At 49.9% G+C, this 26828-nt stretch overlaps 1 protein-coding gene across 3 annotated transcripts in view; it reads left to right on the top strand.

Annotated features, from left to right (window-relative positions):
- The window catches only part of DAG1 (dystroglycan 1), a 103537-nt gene that overhangs the window by 64335 nt on the left and 12374 nt on the right, over window positions 1–26828 (top strand). For all 3 annotated transcript variants that reach the window (XM_073352644.2, XM_073352643.2, XM_073352645.2), the window contains exon 2: window positions 6809–7200. In XM_073352644.2, coding sequence (XP_073208745.1) covers window positions 6919–7200 — 282 coding nt within the window. In that variant the 5' untranslated portion in view covers window positions 6809–6918. The remainder of the gene's footprint in view (window positions 1–6808; window positions 7201–26828) is intronic.

The following is a 26828-nucleotide window of genomic DNA, read 5'->3' on the forward strand; positions in this document are numbered from 1 at the left end:
AAGCTTTTGATACGGTGTCCCACAGTATTCTTGCCAGCAAGTTAAAGTATGGATTGGATGGACTATAAGGTGGACAGATTGTCAGGCTCAGTGGGTAGTGATCAATGGCTCGATGTCTAGTTGTCAGCCGGTATCAAGCAGAATGCCCCAGGTGTCTGTCCTGGGGCTGGCTTTGTTCAACATCTTCATTAATGATCTAGATGATGGGATGGATTGCACCCTCAGCAAGTTTGTGGATGACACAAAGCTTGGGGGAGAGGTAGATATGCTGGAGAGTAGGGATAGGGTCCGGATTGGGCCAAAAGAAGTCCAGTGTGGTCCAACAAGGACAAGTGCAGAGTCCTGCATTTAGGACGGAAGAATCCCATGCACCGTTACAGGCTGGGGACTGACTGGCTAAGCAGCAGTTCTGCAGAAAAGGACCTGGAGATTACAGTGGATGAGAAACTGGATATGAGTCAACTGTGTGCCCGTTTTGCCAAGAAGGCTAATGGCATATTGGACTGCATTAGTAGGAGCATTATCAGCATACCGAGGGAAGTGATTATTCCCCTCTATTCGGCACTGGTGAGGCCACACCTGGAGTACTGTGTCCAGATTTGGTCCCCCCACTACAGAAGAAATGTGGACAAATTGGAGAGAGTCCAGCAGAGGGCAACGAAAATGATTGGGGGGGTGGGGCACATGGTTTGAGGAGAGGCTGAGGGAACTGCGGTTATTTAGTCTGAGGAAGAGAAGAGTGAGGGGGGATTTGACAGCAGCCTTAAACTACCTAAAGAGGGGTTCCAAAGAGAATGGAGCTAGGCTGTTCTCAGTGGTGGCAGATGACTGAAGAAGAAGCAATGGTCTCAAGTTGCAGTAGGAGAGGTTTAGGTTGGATATTAGGAAACACTATTTCACTAGGAGGGTGGTGAAGCACTGGAATGGGTTACCCAGGGAGGTGGTGGAATCTCCATCCTTAGAGGTTTTTATGGCCTGGCTTGTCAAAGCCCAGGCTGGGATGACTTAGTTGGTGTTGGTCCTGCTTTGAGCAGGGGGTTGGACTAGATGACCTCCTGAGGTCTCTTCCAACCCTAATCGTCTATGATTCTATGGTCATCATGCAGCTAGCACTGCCAGAAACACCAGTCCTCACCAGAGCCTCATCATCTCAGATGAGGCATTAATTCCACCTTCCCTCTCCCCTTTGGACAACCATAACCAGTACCACAACCTACTTTGGCATGTAGCAAAGGCTCTCGAGCTCATGGTAGAAGAAGTCCAGGACCCACAAAACCAGTCCTGGATATTTTCCAACCACTGGGGCCCTCCCATACTGCCCTTCCTATCCACACGGCCATCCTACAACTGGCAGAGTTGGTCTGACACACTCTGGCCTCCTGTTCCCCTACTCTGAAGCACCTTGAGTAGCAGTATTTTGTCCCATTCTAGGGTATGGACTTCCTGCTCTCTCACACCTGCCCCATAACTCCTTTGTGGTGCACGCAGCGACTGAACGGGCTCAACAGCAACACCTTAACGCCACACCACACCCCTGCATAGGGTGGCAAAGAAACTGGACCGTTTAGGGCAAAAAGTTTATTTCTGTGGGACTTCAGTTCCGTATTGCCAGTTACGAGGCCCTCTTGACAGAGTACAGTTTGTTCATATACCTGAAGCTTATTGACTCTCAGACCTTTCTCTGGGCAGACAAACAGGATCTCCAGGCGATCCTGGATGAGGGCAAACTGGTCACCAAGATGACCCTCCAGATAGCGGTTGGTGCTACTGACGCTGTGTCCCGCTACCTAGCAAACAGTGTCCTACTCTGCCAAGACTCCTGACTTCAATCCTCCAGATTTCCTAAGGAGGTCCAGATCACTCTCAAGGACCTTCCCTTTGACAATCAGAAACACTTCAGTGACAAGATGCACGGATCCCCCCGCTCCCTCGAGGATTTCCACGTCATACTATGGTCGCTTGGTATCTCTGCCCTGATCTGCAGGCAGCAACAGTCATCCTTGGTCACTGTGCCCTATCAGCCCTATTTTCAATGACAGCAGGAGCAGTCTTGCCAGTGTCCATGCACTCAACGACCCCATTACCCCACCACTACTACTTCTGCTCCCTCAACTCTTCCACAGCGTCACTCCAAATGGCCATTTGACTCTTCCATTGAGACCCACCAACGTCCTCCCATGCCTACCCTGGTCATCCTTGGGGGCATCTCACCCTGTTCGCCCACACTTGGGGCAAGATCACCACCGATTGCTGGGCACTGGACGTCATGGAGTACTCAGTAGAGTTCCTCTCATTCCCCCCTCATCACCCACCCCATGGTGACGTGGAGATCCCTCTCATTGCGACTGGAAATTTCTCCATTTTACAGTGGGACACTCCCATTATTAGTTCTGGGTCCTCCCCTTTGGTATCACCACCCCTCCCTGCGTGTTCACAAAAGTTTTCACCGTTGTTGCAGCCCACATACAACACTTCAGCCACTCAGTGTTTCCCTACCTGGATGATTGGCTCCTCATTGCGACATCCATGCACCTGCCTCCTTTCCACTATCTAGACCCTTCGCGATCTCCTCACCAGCCTGGGTGTCTATATCAACAAGGAAAAGTCAGTCCTCATCCCTGTCCAAGAGATCACCTTTATTTGGGTGTGCCTGGTCTCTATCGTAGGCCTCACTTTCCTCCTGATGGACCTCTTTGCCACCCTCACCTCTCATGACGCCACTACACCACAATCCGCACACACCTATCCACCAGTGCCTTTCCCTCCATGGCCACATTGTGGCCTGCACCTCTGTAACGCCCCAGGCACACCTCTGTATGCAGTGCCCTCAACTTTTGCTCCAGTCAATCTACAGACCTCAGACAGATTGCTTGGACAAACCAGTCCCGCTTCCCCGATTTGTCCTGGCTTCCTTCAAGTGGTGGTCTGAGCCATCCAACATCTTGGTCGGCATCCATTCACCCTTCCTGCTCCACTCTCACCACAGACACCTCCCTCACAGGGTGAGATTTCCATCTGGATGGTCACACGACTGAGGGCCTCTGCACACCACAAGAGGTGAGGATGCACATCATCTTCCTGGAACTCCAAGCTGTCTGCTTTGTCTCCCCCTCATAAGATCACTGCACTTTCATTTGCTGTCAGACATGTCAGCAGTTGTGTATATCAACAAGCAAGGTGGCACCAGGTTACCCTCTCTGTGCAGAGGCTGTCCAGCTCTGGAACCGCTTCATCAAGAATGGGGTCCCGTGGCACACCATGCACCTTCCAGGCACCAGCAACTCCTTGGCAGACACACTCTTGTATGCCAGGGGTGGCCAACCTGAGCCTGAGAAGGAGCCAAAATTTACTAATGTACATTGCCAAAGAGCCACAGTAATATGTCAGCAGCCCCATATCAGCTCCCCCCCACCACCACTTCCAGTGCTTCCTGCCCACTGGTAGCCCTGCCAATCAGCACCTCCCTCTCCCTCCCCTCACCATCCAATCAGCGGTTTCGTGGCTTGCAGGAGGGGAGGGGGAGGAGCGAGGGCATGGCAGGCTCTGAGGAGGGGGCGGGAAGGGATGGAGTGGGGGCAGAGCCTGTGGCAGAGCCAGGGGCTGAGCAGTGAGTACCCCCTGGCACATTGGAAAGTTGACACCTGTAGCTCCAGCCCCGGAGTCGGTGCCTATACAAGGAGCCACCCCTGTTCTATGCAAATCACGAGTGGGAGCTCCATGATCCCACACTTTACTCCGTCTTCCACCGGTGGGGGACCCCGCGCTGGAACCTCTTCACAACCAACAAGAACCAAAAACTCCTCCTCTTCTGCTCCAGACGGGTCCTCTGGACTAGCTCACAAAGCGACGCTCTTCTCCTGCCACAGACTGTTGAAGTCTGCTATGCCTTCCCACCCATTCCTCTGCTCCCACAAATCCTCCACAAGGTGCAACAGGATCAAGCAACATTCATCACAATAACCCCCTTTTGGCCTCACCAGTGTTGGTTCACTGACCTCCTTCACCTCGCCACTCTCCCTCTGATCTGCCTTCCCACCCACCTGGATCTCTTCACCTAGGTGCAGCAACGCTTGCAGCACCCCAACCTGGGCCTGCTCCGCCTTACAGCTTGGTGTTTGGATAGGGCTCATATATAGACAGAACGTGCTCCACCCTGGTGCATGACGTCCTCATGCACAGCAGGCCAAGTGAAGCGGGCGCATTTCACCATCCAGGCACACCACCACCATTATCCACTGGAGACTCTCTCTGCTCCCATCCTCCTGGACTACACTCTCCATCTTAAGTGTCGGACCTCATTCACTCATCCATATGTGTCCACCTGGCGGTGCTCAGTGCCTTCCTCCCCGCCATGGATGGTTCCTCCACCTTCACTCACCCGACCACCATTCGCTTCCTTCAAGGCTTGCTCATTGCCTTTCCACCAGTATGGAAACCCTACCCCATCTTGGGACCTAAATATAATCCTCTCTGCCCTCACTAAACTGCCCTTTGAAGATCATCTTGATGGCCATCGCTTCAGTGCAGCCCATTAGCGACCTGGTGGCTCTGATAGCTGACCCACCCCTCCCCACAATATGCATCTTCCATAAAGTTTCCCTGCACCTGCACCACAAGTTTCTCCCCGTTCCACCTCAACCAAAGCATCCACCTTCCAATCTTCTACCCAAACCACACACCACCTCCAGAACAAAAACACTGCATTCTCTCAATCTCCAATGCAACCATGCCTTTCAGGCTTCGCCCAGGCTCTTCGTCACGATTGCCAGGGCCTCTCTTCTCAACACATCTCTAAATGGATCTCCCATTTCATTGCAGACTGCTATGCTCTCTCCTCCGCCTCCTGGAGTCCTGGCTCACTCCACGCAGGCACAGGCCATCTTGTTGGCCTACTTTGTGGACGTGCCTTAGCAGAATGTTTGCAAGGCAGCGACATGGACCTGGGTCCACACCTTTACCGCTCGCTGCGCCATTGCTGGGGATGCGTCTGTCGGCCGAGCTGTCCTGCCGACTGACTTCACGCGAGTCCACGCACCCACCTCCACGCTGAGCGCTGCTCCCTACTCACCCACATCTGGCCTCCATGTAGGGACCATCACTCAAAGAAGTTCTCTGAGATGTGTGGTCCCTATTTGGTTCCAATACCTGCCCTCCATCTTCTCTGCTGTGGATTCCATTGCTTGCGAGTAAGAGAGAACTGGAGCATCGTTAACCGCATGGCCTCTTATAGCCTCAGACACAAGCATGCAGGTGGCTCACATAGAGATCAAGAACACTACTAGAAAATCACTGTCACATGGCACGCATGCACACACATGTCTGGAATCCAAATAGGAACTATACGTCTCAAAGAACCTCCAGTTACAGTAAGTAACTTCTTCTCGGGTCTGTCAGGAGGGCTGACGTCAAATGGCACAGCTGGAGTAGATTCACTGATAACTTACAGGCTGTGCTCAGATCTGGCAGTCACAAACACTTGCAGCTTGTCTCGGAATGGCTGTGAGGTGCTCCTCCCTGGATCGAGAAAGGGGTGCTGGAGCCCCTGTCAGCTGCTTAGCCCTGAAGAAAGCCTCATCCCTTAGCAGTGTCTCACAGGGCTAAGCAGCTTCCCCTTGAGCCATTGTATCCTGACCCTTGGCCTCCCAGCCTAGCATAGAGCACTGCCCAATCTGGCATCAGGGGATGGGGGGGGGCCTGCTTCTTCTTGTGACACCTTGCAGTAAAGACTCCCAAGGGCTTCCCGAGGGAAGAAGCTGTAGCACAACACGAGTGCAGTGGAGAAACTTATTGGATAGACACAATTTATGGCAGGAACAGCCATGGCATGGGGAGCTGCATTGGAGATCTCTGACTATAACTTTGGACCTACACAAGCTCTGAGCACTAAGGGGAAGGGGGGAGGGAATAGAAGGAAGAGGGGAGCAAAAGATGGGAGTTAGGGCACCAAAGAGGAGAGAAGGGAACACAAAGGTGGAGGGAGAAAGAACAAGCTGCTAAATAAGAGACATTGAAGGCAAGTCTGTGTGAACAAGGAATGGATAGAACCTGATCCTTGCACAGCGCTGGAAAGGAGCAGTGCTGCCCACCCTATGTTGAAGGGGGGCGCAGGACAGCATACAGGGAGGAGTGGAGTGGGGACTGGGGGGTACGATAGGGAGGGGAGCATCCTGCATGTGTAGGGAGGGTGTTGAGGGGCCCAGTGCATGCTTATTGCCCCACACCAGGTTTGGCAGTGCATTGCTAGCCAAGAGGGTCCATTCTGCACACATGCCCAACTCTGAAAGCTAGAGTTGGGGGCGGGTCTGGTTGTGGGGGCTCATGGGCCTTTGAAGCAGAATCATCTGTTCTGCCCCAGGCTGTCAAGGTGGCAGCTTCCTGCTCACACTAGTGTACATCTCTTCAGGGGCTTGTTCTGTGTAATTAGCATTTAAATTCATTGATATCCTAGCTTAACTGCAGCTCTCTTGGAAAGGTCACCTAGTTTCAAAGTTCTGAGACTGCATCGGTTCCTCCTGCTCACACTCCAGGGTGTTCCTCTTTGAATCACTGAGCGCTCAGGCACCAGCAGTTGGTGGCTGAGAGTGGAGAGGAGGAAGGATCCTTGTTTCCATTGAGTGGCTGTACTCCAGTGTGAGCATGGGCTGCTAAAGGCTTGCTCTCCGCTGGGAATAGGCCTCTTGCATTTGCACAGCAGAGCTAAAAGGGTGGGAGGGCAGAGGCATTAGGCAAGTGGGCTTCTTGGCTATTCTTCAGTGCTCTTAAACGGGCATCTTTCATGTGCTGACCTGGCCTCTTCTTTCTCTCTCAGGTTCGGGAGACTCCCAGGATGAAGCTGCTGTGAGGAGCTTGAGGAGCCAGCACACAGGCTTTCAGGGCTCCCTTTCTGAGTGGAATACAGTATTGGAGTCTGCAAGAAAAATGACTGTGGGATTTGTACTGCTTCCCGCTCTGCTGGGGAGGACTTTGCTTATGCTGCTGCTGGTGGCTGCCTCTGTTCAATGCCATTGGCCCAGTGAACGCTCTGAACTTGCACAGGACTGGGAAAACCAGTTAGAGGCCTCCATGCATTCTGTGCTGTCAAATCTCCGTGAGACGGTCCCAGCAGTGGTGGGGATTCCAGACAGCTCTGCTGTGGTGGGACGCTACTTCAGAGTCACCATCCCCACAGATTTAATTGCTTCTAATGGAGAAATGGTGCAGGTGAGAAATGCATCCGCCTGCCTCATACCTCACAATCCCCTTCCTTGCAGTCATGCCTGTGGGAGGGACTGGGTCTGTCTCTGTGCCAGTGTGACAAATGGGTTTGAACGGATGGGTCATAGATGGTGCTATGATTCAGACTCGGGGGAGGCTGTTGGATTTGGTGATAGATGAGTGGAAGAAACTTCCATTTCCCTCTTCCGGAATATCACTGTTTATTTCTTACTGGATTGAACGCCTTCATCCTAGAGTGAAGAATAGAGGCGGTCTGGTCCCCTCTGTAGGAGCTGGTTTGGTTCAATGTCTGGTTACATTTAACCTGCGTGCACCCAGATGCCCAAGCAAGGGGCACATGAATCACTGAAGGACAGTGACCCTCAGCCTCCCATAGCCCAAGTCCTGGAATGATCCTTTGACACCATGGGGTGACTTGTTTTACCATGGGGACAAAATATTGGGCCACTGATGTGATGCCATAGCACAGATCCTGTTGTATGGCTCTGGCTCTTGACTCCATTTGACACCGTGTCTCCTCCCCTCGCCCTGTGACCCGTGGGGAGAGCCCTGTGACCCGTGGGGACACTTCTCCTTGTCTGAGAGGAGCTATGATCAATCCTGTGGCTCCCAAGAGAGCCACATCTGCCTGTCCTCAAGCTTTGTGTCTATTGCCTTCAGGACTTCTAGGTGCTGTAGCTGCAAGATATGGAAGTGTGAAAGTGACACCAGCTAGGCAAGGAAAGAAAAGTGAGAGAGACTGTCAAGGTGTCACTATTCACTACTGGTGAGGAGTCCTCTCCAGGCTGGGTGCAGGGAAGACTGCTTCTGCTTCCCAGGCTTTTCTAGATTCATTGACAGATGGGGCTGGACCATTTCCCAGTCTAAACCTGAGAGAATTACGTGTTTGCTCTTTTTCAAGTGGTCAGAAGGGATCTGGAGGTGAGGGAGGAGGAAAATCTTGGACTTGCCAACTTCTCCTTATAGGCGGGTTTGCTGTAGAGCCAGAGGACACAGATCACAGCGCTAAAGAATCTAGATCAAGAAAGTGAAGTGTGAGTGGGTCCCATTTGCACTACTAAGAGTCCTGGCCCTGATGAGTGGCAGTGATAATCTGGGGATCTAAAAGGTGCATCTGGCACATCTGGAACACCTGCATTCTGAGTCGGGTGGGGAGGAGAACGGTGCTGGATGAGTTCCATGTTTCGAAGAGCTAGAGGACTGTCATCTGCTTTGAACTGAAGGCTGCAGCACTGTGGGGCTGATGAAACTTGCCCAGGTGGAAGCTAGGACATGCCATGGTGGCCTTAGTCATGCTGCCTGCTTTCTTCATATGACCACTGCCATGTGAAAGCCTGGTTCTTGGCTGCTTAGTACCCAAACTCCAGGGAGTCTGGGGAGCTGCGGGTGCTCGGCAAATTGACAACTAGCATCATCTGTTTTATCAACAAAAATACAAGTGCAGGCCAACTGTCAACTTTGGATTTTTGTCTCTAAATGCACAGACTCCTGCTGATCAAATTCCCAGGCTTCCCAGTGCAGCCCAAGGTGTGAGCTGTGCTCTAGGAACCCCTATCTGTCTGAGAAACCGCTTCCTGACCAGTGTCTCATACTGGCTGCTTTACCGAAGTGTACACCTCTTTAGCTAGGACTGCACAGCGGGGCTCTGACCCAGTGTTCTCGGAGGAACACGTGTAGGATTGGGGGTAACACTGACCATGTGAGGGTGGGGGTGTGGCAGGTTTGGGAGAGCACTGGGCACACGTGCTTGGGATTGAGGGGTACGTAGAGCATGCAGGGGTGACTGAATATGCACGGAAGCACTAAGGGGTTCCGTAGCTGGACGTTGTAATGCGTCCCTGCCTCCCAGGGAAAGTGCTTCCAGCTCCTCAGCTGGAAAGTGCTGGAGGAGGGTTACTATGCTGTGGTGCAGTGAAGCCTGAGTGGTTTTCAGGTGTCAGAGGACTAGTCTAAACACAGAAGATGCACTTCAACTTAAATTGATTTTAAAATCGGACTTAGGCCTTGTCTCTGTGAGACTTTCATGGGTTTTTACCCTACATTGGTTTAATACAGATCTCTGCGTTGGTAAGGATGCATCCATACTTACTGAGTGTGGAGGGCTTCCTTCCAAAGGACTCCACATAGGAGAGGGGATTCCTTATGGAAGACATAGGTAGGCAACTTTAGGTGTGAGAGGGCATCAGCAGTTTCCACTTGTTTTGCCGGGGCACTTTTGGCCTGTACAGATTCCCTATCTGAATCCATCTCTCGTAGAAGTTAGGAAATCCTGTGGGCTAGGTGCACCTGAAAGAACTCTGGCATTTATTTGCTGTTGCATCTCATGCAACCCTAGACAATTTGTGCTGCTCAGCTGGAGCTTTCAGCAAACCAATGTTTGTCGCACTTATGGACTCAGACGAGCCAAGCCCTTCGTAGCCAGTACATAGGGAGCTCAAGCCCTAATTAAAATCAGGCAAAAATAGCCATTAAACATCTCCCAGTTGTGGCAGTAAAGCAGATCAGAAAGACAATGACCTATACTCCTGTTCTTCCTGGTCTCCAGGAGGTCAGGAATGATATGCTGGACCGAACAAGCTCCTCAAAGCCACAAAAAGAAAAGGAGTACTTGTGGCATCTTAGAGGCTAACAAATTTATTTGAGCATAAGCTTTCGTGAGCTACAGCTCACTTCATCAGATGCATACAGTGGAAAACACAGTATGCATCCAATGAAGTGAGCTGTAGCTCACGGAAGCTTATGCTCAAATAAATTTGTTAGCCTCTAAGGTGCCACAAGTACTCCTTTTCTTTTTGCAGATACAAACTAACACGGCTGCTACTCTGAAACCTGTCAAAGCCACAGTTCAAGATGGAGACATTTAAAGCCTACCCTAGTAGCTAACTCCCAAGGGGTTTTCTATCTTATAGATCAAAATGAGGCATGTTGCCACATCCCTATGTAATGGTTCTTTGAATAGTCCATAGCTGTGTTTGTTGTGGTCAGTACTTCCACTATTCCTACACTTCCACTGTTCCAGCAGCACTCACAGGAAGAAGTTCACATTAACCTCTTCCTCCTGTCATCACACCAAGCTGCTCTCATGTGCTGTCTGTTGTTGAGGTCACTCTCTGCTGATGGGTGAAGGTCAATAGAACTGCAGGCTGCAGAATTTCTGAACTGGAAAGAATCTGTGACTTCCAGGCATGGGTCTAGAGGGCTGGGAGCACATTACCAGCAGAAGGGTGATCAAGGAAACATTGTCATGCAGAGGAGAGCACAGCATCAGCTGGCTGGAGCAGAATGACATGTGACGTGGTCTCAAAGCACAGCCTCCCCTGAATGCACCAAGAGTGTCCTAGTAATGATGAGCATCACATCCACCATGATGACTATTAAATGAGAGGACCTGATCCCCTTCCTTACAAGTCTCTTACTTTCCTAGGCAGGAGAGTGTCTCATGCCTGTGTGCACTTCATACTAAAGGAGAGCTAAGCACTAGAGCAGACTAACAGGACACTAATAGAGCTGGCTGAGCGGGAGTGTGTCTATTTTGAGAGTTCCCCCACCTAACTGTGCACCTCGGCAAACTGCCAATGGACTTTTACTCCCAGATTTAACAGTAAGACCCCACACTCTCCCTTTCTCCTGAGAGGGACCAAAAAAGTGCCAAAGGATCCTTCCTGAAAATGTACCAGAGTGCCTTCTGCATACCTTTCCTCTTGTCCCGTTTCTGTCCAGAAGATCAAGGAGAAGACAGCAGTCATATGGATGGCCTTCTCTGGCAATGTTTGGGGCTATGACTTTCAAACCTAGTCAGCATGACACTCTCCCTCTCTCAGGGACTGGTATTCCATCAAAAACCAGGAAAGCTGATCCTAGCTGCAAAAAGACAGGGTATTCACTCAAGGTCCTTACTCCCAGTCTGGCTTCAAGATGTCCCAATGCTTCATCTGACTTGGTTGGGATTTTTGCATTCGTGTAGAGACCACCCTCAAATGCTGTCTTCAGCCAGAATGGGACACCTCTTGAGCTCCTATAGGGAGGGTTATCCATGGCTCTAAAAGATCATTCTCATTAACATTGAGGTAGAAGTAAGTAGGAGAGAGCTGGACAACAGATGGCTCTTTAGGTCAGCCTCACACATCAGTTTACCCTGCAGTATGTGGAGCAGAGCCCTGGGATCACGGCCGAATGTTAAATGTTCTCACAAACATGCATCTGAGTCACTGAAGGAGGAAATTCTCTTCTTTCAATCTCTGGCATTCTTAATGAGCGGCCACCTCAGAAGAGCCTGTAGGTAGGAGCTCTATGCATTGAACCCCATCGTTGTATGTTCTTCACAGAAAAGGCTGGATCTTCTAGTAAACCTGGTATTGTTCTCCAGGTACACGTTCTTCCTCAGACTGCAGGAAGATCATGTTTCCCCATTCTGTCCTAAACCTTTACACCTACTGGAAAGATGCTGATGCCACAGGATCTCCAAGAGGTATCCTGATCACCTGTCTCTGACAATGCAATACCCTAACTGCACTCTCCCCATGGGGAAATACATGACAGTTTCAAAGGCCTCATTCAAGATGGAACGGGAAGAGCACGCTGGATGGATAGTCCAAGTTTTAACTCAACCTACCAATGCCACCACGCATTTGCTGGGAGCAGTGTCCACAATGTGGGGTGAAAACATGTATGTTTTGTACAACGAGATGCGAGGCAGCTTCCTGGCTTTCTTTCTGTACCAGCATGAAGGTCTACAAGCTAGGCATGTGAGCATCAGAAAAAAGGCTGTTGTATGCAATGAGACTAAACTCTTAAATATTTATTTATCTCCGTGGCATCATACTTGCTGCTGATTCGCAGTCCCACTGAAGAGATTGGTGGCCCTTTGTCCTCAGCAGAAGAGGAGAATTTCTGTGCTTAACCAAAATGTTCTTCTGGTAGGAAGTTGCACAGATCCAGCCTAGCACAGGCTGGGTGAAATAGAATCAATAGCGAGTGTGGTGGTGAAATAATTTGTAGACCTGCAGCAGACAAGTTTGTGTACTATAGTTTGTTGCTATCAACAGAAATGTTGCATCTCTTTAGTACTATAATCTGAATATTGATCAAGATAGTCTTTGCTGGCAGGCTCTGGGAAGGGGGTGTGCCAAGTGTGGGACTGTCTCTGGCATGGCAGTGAGACTGCAGACCTAGCATAAGATTCTGGTTCTATGGACTGTCCTACCAGTAGAAAGGAAATGACCACTAGTACAGATCCCTTTTTCTATCTTCCGTTGCCCAGTCTGTAGCTCCCGGTAAAGGGTCCTTTCCAAAGTGCATAAGGTCAGCAGCACTCTGAGAAGGGTGTTGTTGGTGCACGGTGAGACAGCCACTCACAGCTCTGTGCCAGTGAGTCACTCTGGATGACATTGACTCCTTTAATTTTGTGGATTAATTTACTTGATTCTGTTAAATGGCGTTTCTGTGGCTGTTGGAGCATTTGGATATAAATCTGTGCAAAGCAGCTTTGCTCCTTAAAGAGGAGGCTGCTTTTGACAAGCCCAGTGAATACTCTGTTTGCCATCTGGTGAAAGGACTTTTGTTTAACAGGTTTATTATCAGATATTAGAGTTCATTCTCTTAGTAGGATCTGTAGGGACTGATTTGCAGAAACCATACTAGATTTATTATCTGCTGTAAGTGTGGTGTGTGCACCGGTCCCCTGCCTGTCCCTGGTAATATAACAGTCTCACTGAAAGAGGCAGACTTCTGAAGCATTTAGACTTGTTGGTGGGTGCGAGTTCTGCTGAATTCCTTGAAAGTAAGGTCTGAAATCATTCTATTCTCCCTCTAAGGAGCTTCGTGCAGGGATTGCTAATTGAATGTGACCCATTAGCCAGCATTTCTTGGAGGAGGTTTGCTACAGGACAAAAAGGATTACCAGTTGGAGCAGTGGGCAGGTGTTGTGCTAAGTAATGGTGGCTTTAGAGTTAGGGACACCTGGGACCAGGAGAATAATTCTCCCTGATTCAGATGTAAAGAGCAGTGCTGCAGTAGCTTCAAGAGCATCTGTGGCTGTTTACTCACGTATATTTTGGGCTCAACAGTGGTCTCTGGTTGGATCTGGTCACAGGAGCTCTTGGGAAGGGATCTGCCTAACTCTAATCCTGCGATCCATGAGATAAGATTTGTTGATAGTGGTTCATTGTCTGCTTTTCTGTAGTGAGCCAGGGTGAGGGAATTGAGCATTTTCAGTGAACTCTCAGTAACGAGCTCTGGATTTGGAGGGCTGGAAAGTATGACTCAGTCTAATTATAACCAGCTTCTCGTGCAGGCCTGGAAGTTCCTTGTTTTGTCTCAGCACTGCTGTTACGGATTGCTTCCTCCAGTATTTGGGAGGATGAGAGGGCGGCCAGTGGGGAGTAGAACGTCCTAGTACACAGGCTGGCTGAAGGTCACTGGTTTAGGCTTAGCTAACCCTACTGCCAGCTCACACATCAGCCTGCTGCATATCTGCTGAGCTTGTAGTGAGTGCGGGTTAGCTGTGAGATCACAGTACTTGGCACAGGCATTGTGGGGTAGTTCTGCTCTCCTTTGGCCTTTGGCTTATTAAAAGGCCGTGACTAGAAAAGAGACAAATTTCCCTTTCTGAAAGCTGTTCAGGGCTTTTCCTGTGCTGTTGTTCTGTGAGTGAGAAGAATCAGGGTGTGGGCAGGGATTTGAACTCCATGCAGGCATGCAGCTTGTTCCAGTCAGAACAATGCAACTGAACAAACCCTTTTCAAGTTGGCAGTGTGAGCTGCTGAAGGGAGTTTTTCTGGGGACACTCAATGTTTTGTAGCAAGCTCCCTGTGAAATAGCTGCCCTGTCCTCCCGCCCTGGCAGAGGGAATCTTTGTACCCTGAATAGTTCCCTTACAGGAAACACGAACACATCTGGAAATGAAGGCGTCCTAGTGGGAGTGGGTGAGAAAGGCATTCGCTGGGGCACATCTATTCCAGAACTTTGCCTGTTCAGTTGTGAAGCAGAACAGTCTGGCAGGAAGTTGGTGTTCCAAAAAAAAGAAAAGAAAAAAAACAAAACCCAATGCTCCTTGCATACCAAAGAAGTGTGTGGACACAATGAAGTCTCTCACTGACATCTGTAAAAGGGTGCCTTCCATGGGAGGTGCGGTGTCGAATAGCAGGCATGTGGCTGCTATTTCATTTTGCCATGAACGTGTGAAGGTAAGGCAGTTTCTTTAGGCTGCCGTAATCGTTTGGTTCATGAGGGACTTGCTGCATTTCAAGTCCCTTCCCTCAGTTAAAAAGCCTCCAGCTCCAGGGTTAGTAATGTAGTCCTTAGAACTGATGGACGATCCTCTCTGAGCCCTTCGGCTCCTGAGAGCTCAGCTTTCTTACCAGCAGGTTTTCTTCATGGTGCCGTGACTTCAGTTTGTGGAGTGAGCAAGGAGGCCTTTTCAGGGTTGTCATGGCTAGCACAGATGTGAAGATGCTCCCAGCCCTTCCTACTCACAAGAGAAGTGACTCTTCTGAACTAGCTGGAGCTTCTACAAAGCCTTGGGTAGAGATAGTCAAGCCCTAAAGATTGACGAAAGCCTGTATGACTGAGGTGAGGTGTACTTCTGAAAACTGGTGAAATCTCTTGGCCATCTGTAGATATGAGGGGAGAGGATGAATTTCTATATGAAAGCTTGTTCATTTTCCAGGGGGTCTCTGGGCATGTTCCATTTGTGGGATATGGTGCCCCAGCCTGGAGCTGTAGAACTGCCAAGAAGAGCCATGTCCTTTTGGGGCAGAGTGCATAAGATTTCTTATGATGTGAGTAACATCGCCCTATTCTGTATCATAGAATCATAGAATATCAGGGTTGGAAGGGACCTCAGGAGGTCATCTAGTCCAACCCCCTGCTCAAAGCAGGACCAATCCCCAATTAAATCATCCCAGCCAGGGCTTTGTCAAGCCTGACCTTAAAAACTTCTAAGGAAAGAGATTCTACCACCTCCCTAGGTAACGCATTCCAGTGTTTCACCACCCTCCTAGTGAAAAAGTTTTTCCTAATATTCAACTTAAACCTCCCCCACTGCAACTTGAGACCATTACTCCTTGTCCTGTCCTCTTCTACCACTGAGAATAGTCTAGAACCATCCTCTTTGGAACCACCCCTCAGGTAGTTGAAAGCAGCTATCAAATCCCCCCTCATTCTTCTCTTCTGCAGACTAAACAATCCCACTTCCCTCAGCCTCTCCTCATAAGTCATGTGTTCCAGACCCCTAATCATTTTTGTTGCCCTTCGCTGGACTCTCTCCAATTTATCCACATCCTTCTTGTAGTGCGGAGCCCAAAACTGGACACAGTACTCCAGATGAGGCCTCACCAGTGTCGAATAGAGGGGAACGATCACGTCCCTCGATCTGCTGGCTATGCCCTTACTTATACATCCCAAAATGCCATTGGCCTTCTTGGCAACAACAGCACACTGTTGACTCATATCCAGCTTCTCGTCCACTGTCACCCCAGGTCCTTTTCCGCAGAACTGCTGCCTAGCCACTTGGTCCCTAGTCTGTAGCGGTGCATTGGGTTCTTCCATCCTAAGTGCAGGACGCTGCACTTATCCTTGTTGAACCTCATCAGATTTCTTTTGGCCCAATCCTCCAATTTGTCTAGGTCCCTCTGTATCCTATCCCTGCCCTCCAGAGTATCTACCACTCCTCCTAGTTTAGTATCATCCGCAAATTTTCTGAGAATGCAATCCACACTATCCTCCAGATCATTATGAAGATATTGAACAAAACCGGCCCCAGGACCGACCCTTGGGGCACTCCACTTGATACCGGCTGTCAACTAGACATGGAGCCATTGATCACTACCTGTTGAGCCCGACAATCTAGCCAGCTTTCTACCCACCTTATAGTGCATTCATCCAGCCCATACTTCTTTAACTTGCTGACAAGAATACTGTGGGAGACCGTGTCAAAAGCTTTGCTAAAGTCAAGAAACAGTACATCCACTGCTTTCCCTTCATCCACAGAACCAGTAATCTCATCATAGAAGGCAATTAGATTAGTCAGGCATGACCTTCCCTTGGTGAATCCATGCTGACTGTTCCTGATCACTTTTCTCTCGTGTAAGTGCTTCAGGATTGATTCCTTGAGGACCTGCCCCATGATTTTTCCAGGGACTGAGGTGAGGCTGACTGGCCTGTAGTTCCCAGGATCCTCCTTCTTCTCTTTTTTAAAGATTGGCACTACATTAGCCTTTTTCTAGTCATCCGGGACTTCCCCCGTTCGCCACGAGTTTTCAAAGATAATGGCCAATGGCTCTGCAATCACAGCCGCCAATTCCTTTAGCACTCTCGGATGCAACGCGTCCGGCCCCATGGACTTGTGCACGTCCAGCTTTTCTAAATAGTCCCTAACCACCTCTTTCTCCACAGAGGGCTGGCCACCTACTCCCTATGCTGTGATGCCCAGCGCAGCAGTCTGGGAGCTGACCTTGTTCGTGAAGACAGAGGCAAAAAAAGCATTGAGTACATTAGCTTTTTCCACATCCTCTGTCACTAGGTTGCCTCCCTCATTCAGTAAGGGGCCCACACTTTCCTTGGCTTTCTTCTTGTTGCCAACATACCTGAAGAAACCCTTCTTGTTACTCTTAACATCTCTTGCTAGCTGCAGCTCCAGGTGCGATTTGGCCCTCCTGATTTCATTCCTACATGCCCGAGCAATATTTTTATACTCTTCCCTGGTCATTTGTCCAATCTTCCACTTCTTGTAAGCTTCTTTTTTAGGAAGGGCATCCACACTTCTTTCTCCGCCCTCATAGATTGTGAACAGAACTCACCATCATGTCCTCAGACTAGACCTTTCCTACAGGATAGCTTAGTGTAGATAGCCCTTCTCTTGGGCCACTTAGTGAGACCATAGCTGGCCGGGAGCCTGTAAGGTTTCAGGAGCTGCACTTCCTGCTCATCAGTCATAAAGACATGCTTACATTCAGTGCCTTCTGTGCCTGGGCCAGACCCACTTGGTAACTCAGTGTAGAGCAGAGAGCCTTAAGACGCCAGGATCATCAGTCTGATACTGAGTCTGTCAGTGGTACCAAGACCAGCCTCCATGTCATAAGTCCTGCGTCAGAGGACCAAGATGCACTATGCCACTCTGGCTTTAGTGCCATCTTCTATCACAGCCTGGAGACCAGACTCTCCTCTGCCCTGTACTGGGAGTGAATTCTTCACCCAGCACTGACTACTGAGTTTTCAGTAACCTTGGTGGTGATCCAGGAAGCACCCACCTTAGCACCTCTTCCCTCAGCTGGCACCATCGTCCTTCACACAGACTTCAAACCTGTTCAGTGATGCCAGGTTTGTCTTGTCACTGCAAACCCACATAGAGGTCTGTCTGGGTAGAAGGAGGAAGTACGTATCCCCACAAGAAGGGCATTAACAGAAGAAAAGTTAAGAAAACCTCTCCACCCCCTTTCATACTCTCTGAACTGGGAAGGTTTTGAAGAGATCGGAATCTGTTCTTAGCTTTACGCTAATTAATAGTTTTGTCAGTGACCTGGAAGAAAACATAAAATCATCACTGATTAAATTTGCAAATAACATGGATTTGGGGAGAGGTAAATAATAGAGCAATCTGGATCACTTGGTAAACTGGGCACAAGCAATTAGTATGCAGTTTAATATGGTTAAATGTAAATGTATATATCTAGGAACAAAAAATGTAAGACACTTACAGGATGGAGGAGTCTATCCTGGGAAGATAGTCCTCTGAAAAAGACATGGAGTCATGGTGGATAATCAGCTGAACAGGAGCTCCCAGTACAATGCTGTGGCCAAAAAGGCTAATGCGGTCATTAGATCCATAAACAGGAAAATATCAAGTAAGAGTAGGGAGGTTATATTATATTTGTATTTGGCACTGTTGCTGGAATCCTGGGTCCAGTTCTGGTGTCTACAATTCAGGAAGGACGTTGATACATTGGAGAGGGTTCTTCAATCTAGCAGACAAATGTATAACAAAATTCAGTGGCTGGAGGTTGAAGCTGGACAAACTTAAACTGCAAAAGGAGCACTTTTTTTACGGTGAGGATAATTAAGCACTGGAACAATTTACCAACGGGTGGGGTGGATTCTCTATCACTGGCCGTTGTTACATCAAGAGTGGATGTTTTTCTGAAAGATCAGCTCTAGTTCAATTCAGGGCAGTTCTTTGGCCTGTTATACTAGACATCACACTAGATGATCACCATGTCCCTTCTGATCTACAAAGGCTCTCAGGCAGCACTGGTGACACTTTAATTGGGAGAGCGATTGACCATTGGAACAAACTACCAAGGGAAGTGGTGGATTCTGAATCTCTCTTGATTACTTCAGATCCAGACTGTATGCCTGTCTGGCAGAGACGCTCTAGCCCACAGTTACTGGCTCAATGCAGAGGTAGCTGGTGACATGCCACAGGAAGTCACTCGATGAGCCAGTGATCCCTTCTGGTCTTCAACTCTGTGACTCTACAAATTATTCTTGTAAAGTTCCTGTCTGCACTCCAACTCTTCACCCTTCTTTCCATCTGCCTCAGAACAACTGTGGTTAGGGAGACGGCCCAGAGGGGACTGTGGGGGTGCACTTCCTTATATCGGGTCAGCTGAATATCCCTTTGAAGCTATGTTTGCACTCAGGTGGACTTTCAGCCTCCGTTTTCTCTCCCCCTCTTCCTCCCCCCCACAATTCTACAAGTAATTGTTTGTAGAAGCCTATTTGGGGTGCTAAGTAACCTCATAGCAAATGTTGAACACCTTCAGCCAGGGTCTTAAACACAGTTCACTGTCTGCCATGCATCCAAGTTTAAAGAGAAGGCTCCAGTATTTTTATACTTGATGTTAATTCTACTCTACATCAATAAGAGTTGTCAGACTTATTCCATCTATCACAGCCACCCATGGACAAGGGGACCACATCATAGAGTTACTCAGTGGACATGCTCACGTCTTGATGATCTGCCACTTCAAAAAAAAAAATCTTAATCAGAAGTTTTGGAAGGATTTTACTGGGCAAAGAAGGTGGCTTGCAGCAGGTGTTCTTTGTATAAGAGACATAATGCAAAGTTCAGTATTGGTCAAGAATACAGAACAAACTTTACCCTTAGGTGCTCAGTAGAGAACAAGTGAAAATAACTGGCGGCAGTATCTTGAAGTTCAGTCCCAAATACTTAGTTTTACCTCTTTCTCCAACAAAATCTTCCAGAATTGAAGCAGTACGACACAGGGTAGACTACAAGAAATTTTCTACCTGTATTCAAAAAAGGATCAAACTAGTGGCACTAAGGGTTGGTAAATTCCCTCGACAGGAACAGATGAAAGCTGCCTGCTGCTGGTGGAGCACTCTAGCGCTCTTGGAACGCAAGGTGAGAGTCCCCTCCAGTCCCACCCTGGGAACACACACCTAGGACTAGGGCAGGGGTTGGCAACCTATGGCACGTGTGCCAATTTGTAATGGCACGCTGCTGTCTGCTGGACCTCGGCTGACAGCAGCGTGCCACTAAAAATCCTGCCCAACTCACTCTTTTCCACCCACCACTCTCTCCTTGCAGGGCAGGCAAGCTTCCCCCTCCTCCCACCTCTTCCCCCAGTATGCAGGGTTCCTGCCCCTCCTTCTCTCCCTCCTTGCGGCTGATCAGCTGATGGCCCTTGCCATGGAGGGGGAGAAGGAAAAGTGGAGCCGCAGCACGCTCTCTGCTCCGGGGACCTTGGGGTCGGGGGTGGAATCAGGGCATATCCCCTCCAGCCCCCTGCCGTGAGCCGCAGGGGGCTGGGAGCACCTCCACGACCCCAGCCCACACCCCCAGCCCTCTGCCCTGACTCCTGCACCCCCCCCCACACCCCAGCCCTGACTCCGGCGCCCCCCCCACATACCCAGCGCCCTGCCCTGACTCCTGCACCCTCCTCACACATACCCAGCCCCACCACACCCCATGCCGTGACTCTTGCACCCCCCACATCCCCACTCCCACCCTTAGCACCAAACAGGAGCTCCTGCACACACACACACACACACATTCCCACCTGTACGCCTCGCACCAAATGGGAGCTGCCCAGGTAAGCGTTCCAAACCCAAACCTCCTGAGCCCCCTCCCTCATTCTAGCTCCTGGCCAGACCCTGCACCCCAACCTCCAGCCTGCTTCTTCACCCCCAGCCCTGTTCTCAGCACACTACCACCCTCATCTCAGTGCAGAGAGAGGAAGAAAATGGCTAGAACCAGGGAACTAGGTAGGTACTTACTCTGTGTGGACAGGGCCAGGACTCCAGACTGGCAGCGCTCAGCCCACTGCCGGTCTGGGGTTCTAGCTGCCTGCCCCAGCCCCCCAGTTCTGATCTGCAGAAATGAGGGGTACCACTCCCCCATAGTCACCTCGGGAGGACTCCTCGTCTGAGTCCAAGGTGGAGCCTTACACCCATCCCAAGAGCTGCCACTAGTACCTGTCCTACATCCCACTGAATCCCGGTGCGGGTTCCCCCCCACCGGTAACTGGCCAGGTGGACAGTGGTCTAGGCCCTATACAATGGCCATTCTGGAACCCATGAGGGTTTCCTCTGGTACCAAGTCCATCTTCTCACCGGTCATACTCAGTTGTTTCCGAGAGAAAGGCCCCTGCACCGTTTCACTCAGCACCGGACCCTGACTCAGGTACCGAATCCAGTACTGATACACAAGACATGGGCCACATGGAGGTAATTGAGGCTGAAGAAGTTGGGCCGAAAACAAAGGAAGCAGGATCCGAAGTGGGACCCTCAGTCGCACCTTCAAAAGCACCCTCGGCCGCACCTTCAAAAGGCCTGCTTGGGCCCACCGGAGTACCTATGCAACCCTGGCACTGAGACTGAGGTGGTAGAAATGCAGTGTCCCCCCTGGACATTCCTCCTCCTCCCCCTCCCCCTCCCCCTCCCCAGGCAAGGCTGTCTCAAGATGACTTTCAAGCCCATCAGGAGCTTCTAAAAAGGATAGCGGCTGCCCTGGGGCTAGAGGTTGAGGAGCTCAAGGAATCATCCCACAGCTTCATTGACATTATGGCTGCAGCTGCACTATCTATGGGGGCCCTGCCCATTAATAAGGTGGTAATGGGTGAGGTCAGAGACCTGTGGCAGACCCTGTCTTCTCTCCCTCCCACTTCAAAGAGGGAAGAGAAGAAATACTACATGCCAGCCAAAAGGTACGAGTACCTATACTCTCACCCCCCTTCTAGGTCCCTAGTTGTATCGGCAGCCAATAAGAGGAATAGACAGGGCCAAGCAAGTTGCTACCGCTAAGCAGAAGGACACAAAGAAACTTGATCTATTTGGGAGAAACATTTATTTGACAGGTGGGCTACAGCTACGTATCTCAAACCAGTAAGCCCTGCTGGGGAGATGCAAAATTACAACTTATGAGACTCCTCGTCCAAATGTAAAGACTCCGTGCCTCAGGACTCAAGACAGGCATTCTTTGCCCTCTTAGAGGAGGGAAAGACCATTGCCAGAGCCTCTTTCCCAGCAGCCCTGGATGCAGCCAATGTGGCAGCCAGGCCAATGGCTTCTGCAGTGGCCATAAGGCAGTGCTCTGGGCTGCAGTCCTTGGGGCTACCTCAGGAGGTCCAGCAGTCAATTCAGGAACTCCCTTTCAAAGGCTCCTCATTTTCGGAGCAAACAAATACAATTTCCACGTCCGGAAGGACTCAAGGACTACCCTCAGGTCCCTGGGCCTCTATGCTCCGGCCCCTTTGAGGAAGCACTTCAGGCCTCAACAGTTGGCCCGCTTTTTGGGGTTGCTAGACTAATCAGTAGCACCCCCACTACTGCTCCCACTCCATCCGGACCTGATCTCACAAGGCATTGGCCGTATATTCCACCCGAATGTCTGGTCCCTCGCATGACCGCAGGGAAGCTTCATGGCTGAACCTGGAGGACCAAGCTTGTTCAGAACAAGTTCAGCAGGTCTTCCTGGGTAATAGGAAGCTGTCCAGTAGGGCTATCTACTTTGCCAAGTGGAAGCATTTTTCAATAGGCCTCGAGGGGATGGCCATTTCTCAGACTGTCTTCAGTTTATTTTGGAATACTTGCTCCACCTAAAACAACAAGGTCTGGCCCCCGAATGAATCAAGGTGCACCCAGAAGCAGTTTCAGCCTTCCTCCCGCCAGTGGGCAGTAGGTCAGTTTTATCTCACAAAATGACAGTCTGATTTCTTGAGGAGTTACCGACTTTACTGTCACGTTTGCTAACTGATTCCTCTGTGGGTTTGAACTTGGTTCTGTTGAAACTCACGGGCCCTCCCTTTTTGCTGCTAGCATTGTGCCCTCTGCTCTTTCTCTCCTGGAAGGTTGCCTTCCTGATAGATATTACCTCAGCCAGAAGGGTCTCTGAAATCAGGGCCCTTTTGTCAGAAGCACCATACATGGTGTTCTTGAAGGACAAGATTCAACTGCACCCCCATCCGGCCTTCCTACCAAAGGTAGTCTCACAGTTCCATAGCAACCAAGCCATTTTCCTGGCAGTTTTCTTCCTGGAGCCACACAAGAATTCAGAAGAGCGATGGCTTCACCCATTGGATGTTAGGCATGTCCTCACCTTCTGCATTAAGAGGACTAAACCCTTTTACAGATCCACACAAGTTTTTCTGGCAATAGCAGAGAAGATGAGAGGCCTACCTGTTTCAACCCAGAGCATCTCATTCTGAGTAACCTCCTGCATTTGGGCATGTTATGGGCAGGTAAATGTTCTACTACCTGCCATCCTGACCACTCATTCCATGAGAGCTGAGGCCTCTTCAGCAGTGTTTCTGGCCCAGGTTCTGATTCAACACATCTGTAGGGCCGCAACCTGGTCATTAGTGCAAACCTTCTCATCCAGCTATGCCAGGGCGGCAAACTTTTTGACCCAAGGGCCACATCTGGGTATGGAAATTGCAGGGCGGGCCATGAATGCTCACAAAATTGGGGGTTGGGTGTAGGAGGGGGAAGGGCTTCGGCTGGGGGGTGTGGGTTCTGTGGTCGGTCCAGAAATGAGGAGTTCAGTGTGCGGGAGGGGGCTCCGGGCTGGGGCAGGCGGTTGGGCGGGGGGGTGTGAGGGCTCTGGCTCAGGTTGCAGGCTCTGAGGTGGGGCTGGGGATGAGGGTTTGGGGTGTAGGAGGGTGCTCCGGGCTGGGATCAAGGGGTTTGGAGGACAGGAGTGGGATATGGGCTGGGGCAGGGGATTGGAGTGCGAGGGGGGCAGAGGTGCAGGCTCTGGGCGGCGCTTATCTCAAGCAGCTCCCAGAAGCAGTGGCACGACTGCCCTCTGGCTCCTGCATGGAGGTGCAGTTAGGCAGCTCTGCACACTTCCCCGTTGGCCGTGGTTCCCAACCAATGGGAGCTGCAGGGGCAGCACTTGGAGTGGGGGCAGTGTGCCAAGCCCCTACCTGTAGGAGCTGGAGGGGGGTTGTGCCACTGCTTCCAGGAGCTGCACGGAGCCACGGTATGCAAGGAGCAGAGCAAGCCCCGACCCCGCTCCCCAGCTGGAGTGTCGGAGCAGGGCAACCCCAGACCCTGCTCCTTGGGGGAGCTCAAGTGTTGGATTAAAGTATCTGAAGTGCCGGATGCAGCCCCTGGGCCTTAGTTTGCCCACCCCTGTACTATGCCATCACCAACAGGCTCGAGATAACGCTGGGTTCGCGAGAGCAGTGTTGGAGTACACATGTCCATGAACTCCAACCCCACCGCCTTAGGTACTACGTAGGAGTCACATAGTATGGAATAGATATGAGCAAGCACTCAACCAAAAAACAGTTACTGATATTACATAACTGTTGTTCTTTGAGATGTGTGGCTCATGTCCATTCCATGACCAATGCTCCATCCCTGCTACTGGAGTTGATGGCAAGAAGGAACTGAGAGGGTGCGGGGCCGGTGGAACCCCTTATACCGGCACATATGTGCGCAGCTCCAGAGGTCGCTAGAGCCAGCCCGACGGATACCACTGAGGGAAAAATCTCCAGCAATGGTGCACACAGCACGCACATACCTAATGTGGAATGGACATGAGCAACACATTTCGAACAACCGTTACCAAAGGTCTGTAACTGTCTTTTTCTGTGTTAGATGGGTCTTTGGTACACCCCCAGGCTTGTGTGATCTTTAGCTACTAAAGGCTCATTTATAAGTGTCTCCAAAATAACTGGAAAATGAAGGCAGCCTTTTTTCTCTCAAGTAACAGAGGAGGTATTTCAAAACTAGAACTCTTAAAGGAAATGGTAGAGTTTGAATACTTGGCACTAAGATTGTGTACAGAGCAAACTGGAAAGCTTCTCTTGATGAAGTGATCTCAAATCATTAACAGTGTGTAGCCTTAACAAATACATTTAAATGGTATTTAAAACCCATTCCTAGAGCAGAGTCCAGGGTTCTCTTTACTCTGCCAGTGTTCATACTGTCACAAACATGACAAGGGAGTGCAGAAAACACTGTGCTCTGTGCACTGGGGGCATGCTATCAGAGTGCCTCGAGGAGAACAGAACTCTGAACTGGACCAAGGTGGCTAAGTTAAGGACTCCCAGTTGAGTGTTACCATTTTATAAATTAGTATCAAAGTTTATATTTACATATATTCCTTCCTTTAGTTTAGCGACCGGAGTCTGTTCTGAAGTCCAGGCTCAGTGACTTCTCATCTAAGATTTAGCTCTGTGTTCCAGTAATTCTCCACGTCTAACCTTTCATAGAGAAAGGAGGATGGGGAGAATCCAAAGTGTGCTAACACTGAGGTCCAAAAGCACACAAAGTTTAGGCATGTGCAAAGTCTGAAAAGAAAGATGCCTGGAACTGGGTGTGCCGGGGTCTTGCCAGTCCATCAGGTTCTGGGCCACCAGCAGAGGCTTCTGTGAATCCAGGGAACTTTGCTTTGAGTTCCTCAGTTCCACTTTGGGGACCTCTTCTTTAACAGAACAGGAATTACCACAGGCCTCTGACTTCTTATGGCCCAAATACCTTGCAGTACAGTTTTACTGACTCAGACTCCACGGGTAGGTCTCCAGATCCTTAAATGGCAGTTGTCTACAGCACCCTTTCGTGAAGAAATGTCCTTCAAGAACAGTGAGAGCTTTCAGGCTCTGTCTCTCATCGAGTTAATGCTCTGGCCACCATTTCTGCTGTCTCCTCCTGTCCTCCTAGTCACCACTTCCTGAAGTAGGAAACCATGAAGCTCACAACCCCAGGCCCTAGGATAGCATGCCCCCTAATGCCAGCTCTGTCACTGCGACATGTAGGGTTCCACTACGTCCCTCACAGTGCCTCTGGGCAGAATGGATCTTTTGAGATGAAATTATTCCAGAGTGTGGAAATGCTTTTTTCAAATCAATTCCCCCCCCCCTCCACCCCAGGACATTACATTTGAAAAACAGTGTTAATGTTCAGCTCAGGAAGGTTGAACAAGAAATGATCTCAAGTTGCGGTGGGGGAGGTCTAGGTTGGATATTAGGAAACACTATTTCACTAGGAGGGTGGTGAAGCACTGGAATGGGTTACCTAGGGAGCTGGTGGAATCTCCATCCTGAGAGGTTTTTAAGGCCCAACTTGACAAAGCCCTGGCTGGGATGATTTATTTGGAGTTGGTCCTGCTTTGAGCAGGCGATTGAACTAGATGACCTCCTGAGGTCCCTTCCAACCCTGATAGTCTATGATTCTAAGGCTAGAACTCTGGTAACTCCCACATTTAAACTCTGCCCCAGACATGTATGCATTACTGGTACACCTGAGTACTGACCATTTATCAAACACAGTACAACATCCAGCCATGTAAGGTTCATCTCGTGAACTGTGCAGTGCAAGAGGCAACATTTGCTTTGCAGCTTGTATAGAAATAACTTTCCTAGACATTCTGGCATGGCCAGAGTGGTCCACAGTCACAAAAAAAGTAGGGTTACGGGAAAGATTCTATGTTGGAGTAATAGCATGTGATCATGTAATTAGAATGTATTGTCCTGTGCACACAAGGGCCGTAGTTAAAGTTGCATGTGCAGCCTTAATTTATATTTCCCAACATGTGTTAACCATGAACTGTAAAATCTCTTATCCTCAAGTTTGTATATTGGAATTTAAATAGTTTGAAGCAATGCTGCCAGAAGAACCAGATTCTTTAGGCTGCCATTTACATGCTTAAATTTACTAACAACTTTGCCCTAACTTAATCAGAGTTTCTGCCCTCCCCCACTCCATATGTAGCCCCTTGGAAGTCAGTGGTGAATTTTGTCATGAATAAGGGTGGTACAGTCTGACTCAGGCTTTTGCATTCAGTGTAAACTAAATCTCATTATATTTTCTCTTCCTGGCTTCTGAACCTTGTGGAGACGATGCAAAATTCCCCTTACTTTTGTGAAAGGCACACATGGGTAAGGTGGCTTCCCTCACATCCTAGATGTGAGGTAGGGGACAGTAACCTCAGCCACTCCTCCCCCCTTAACCTGTGGCCTCACTCCCTTTTCGTGACTCTGCTTTCTGGCAGGCTGATAACGTGGCTTAGGGTGGGGGACAGGAGACATTCCGCTACAGCTGACCCATCACTAGCTTCATGGACCATGCTGCCTGTACCTGGTATCTTATGGTAACCTGGCAATGTGCTGCACAGATGCTTTACCTGGGGACTAGAGCAATATCTT

The sequence above is a fragment of the Lepidochelys kempii genome, chromosome 7 (genome assembly GCF_965140285.1).
Source record: "Lepidochelys kempii isolate rLepKem1 chromosome 7, rLepKem1.hap1, whole genome shotgun sequence".
Taxonomy (NCBI): Eukaryota; Metazoa; Chordata; order Testudines; family Cheloniidae; genus Lepidochelys; species Lepidochelys kempii.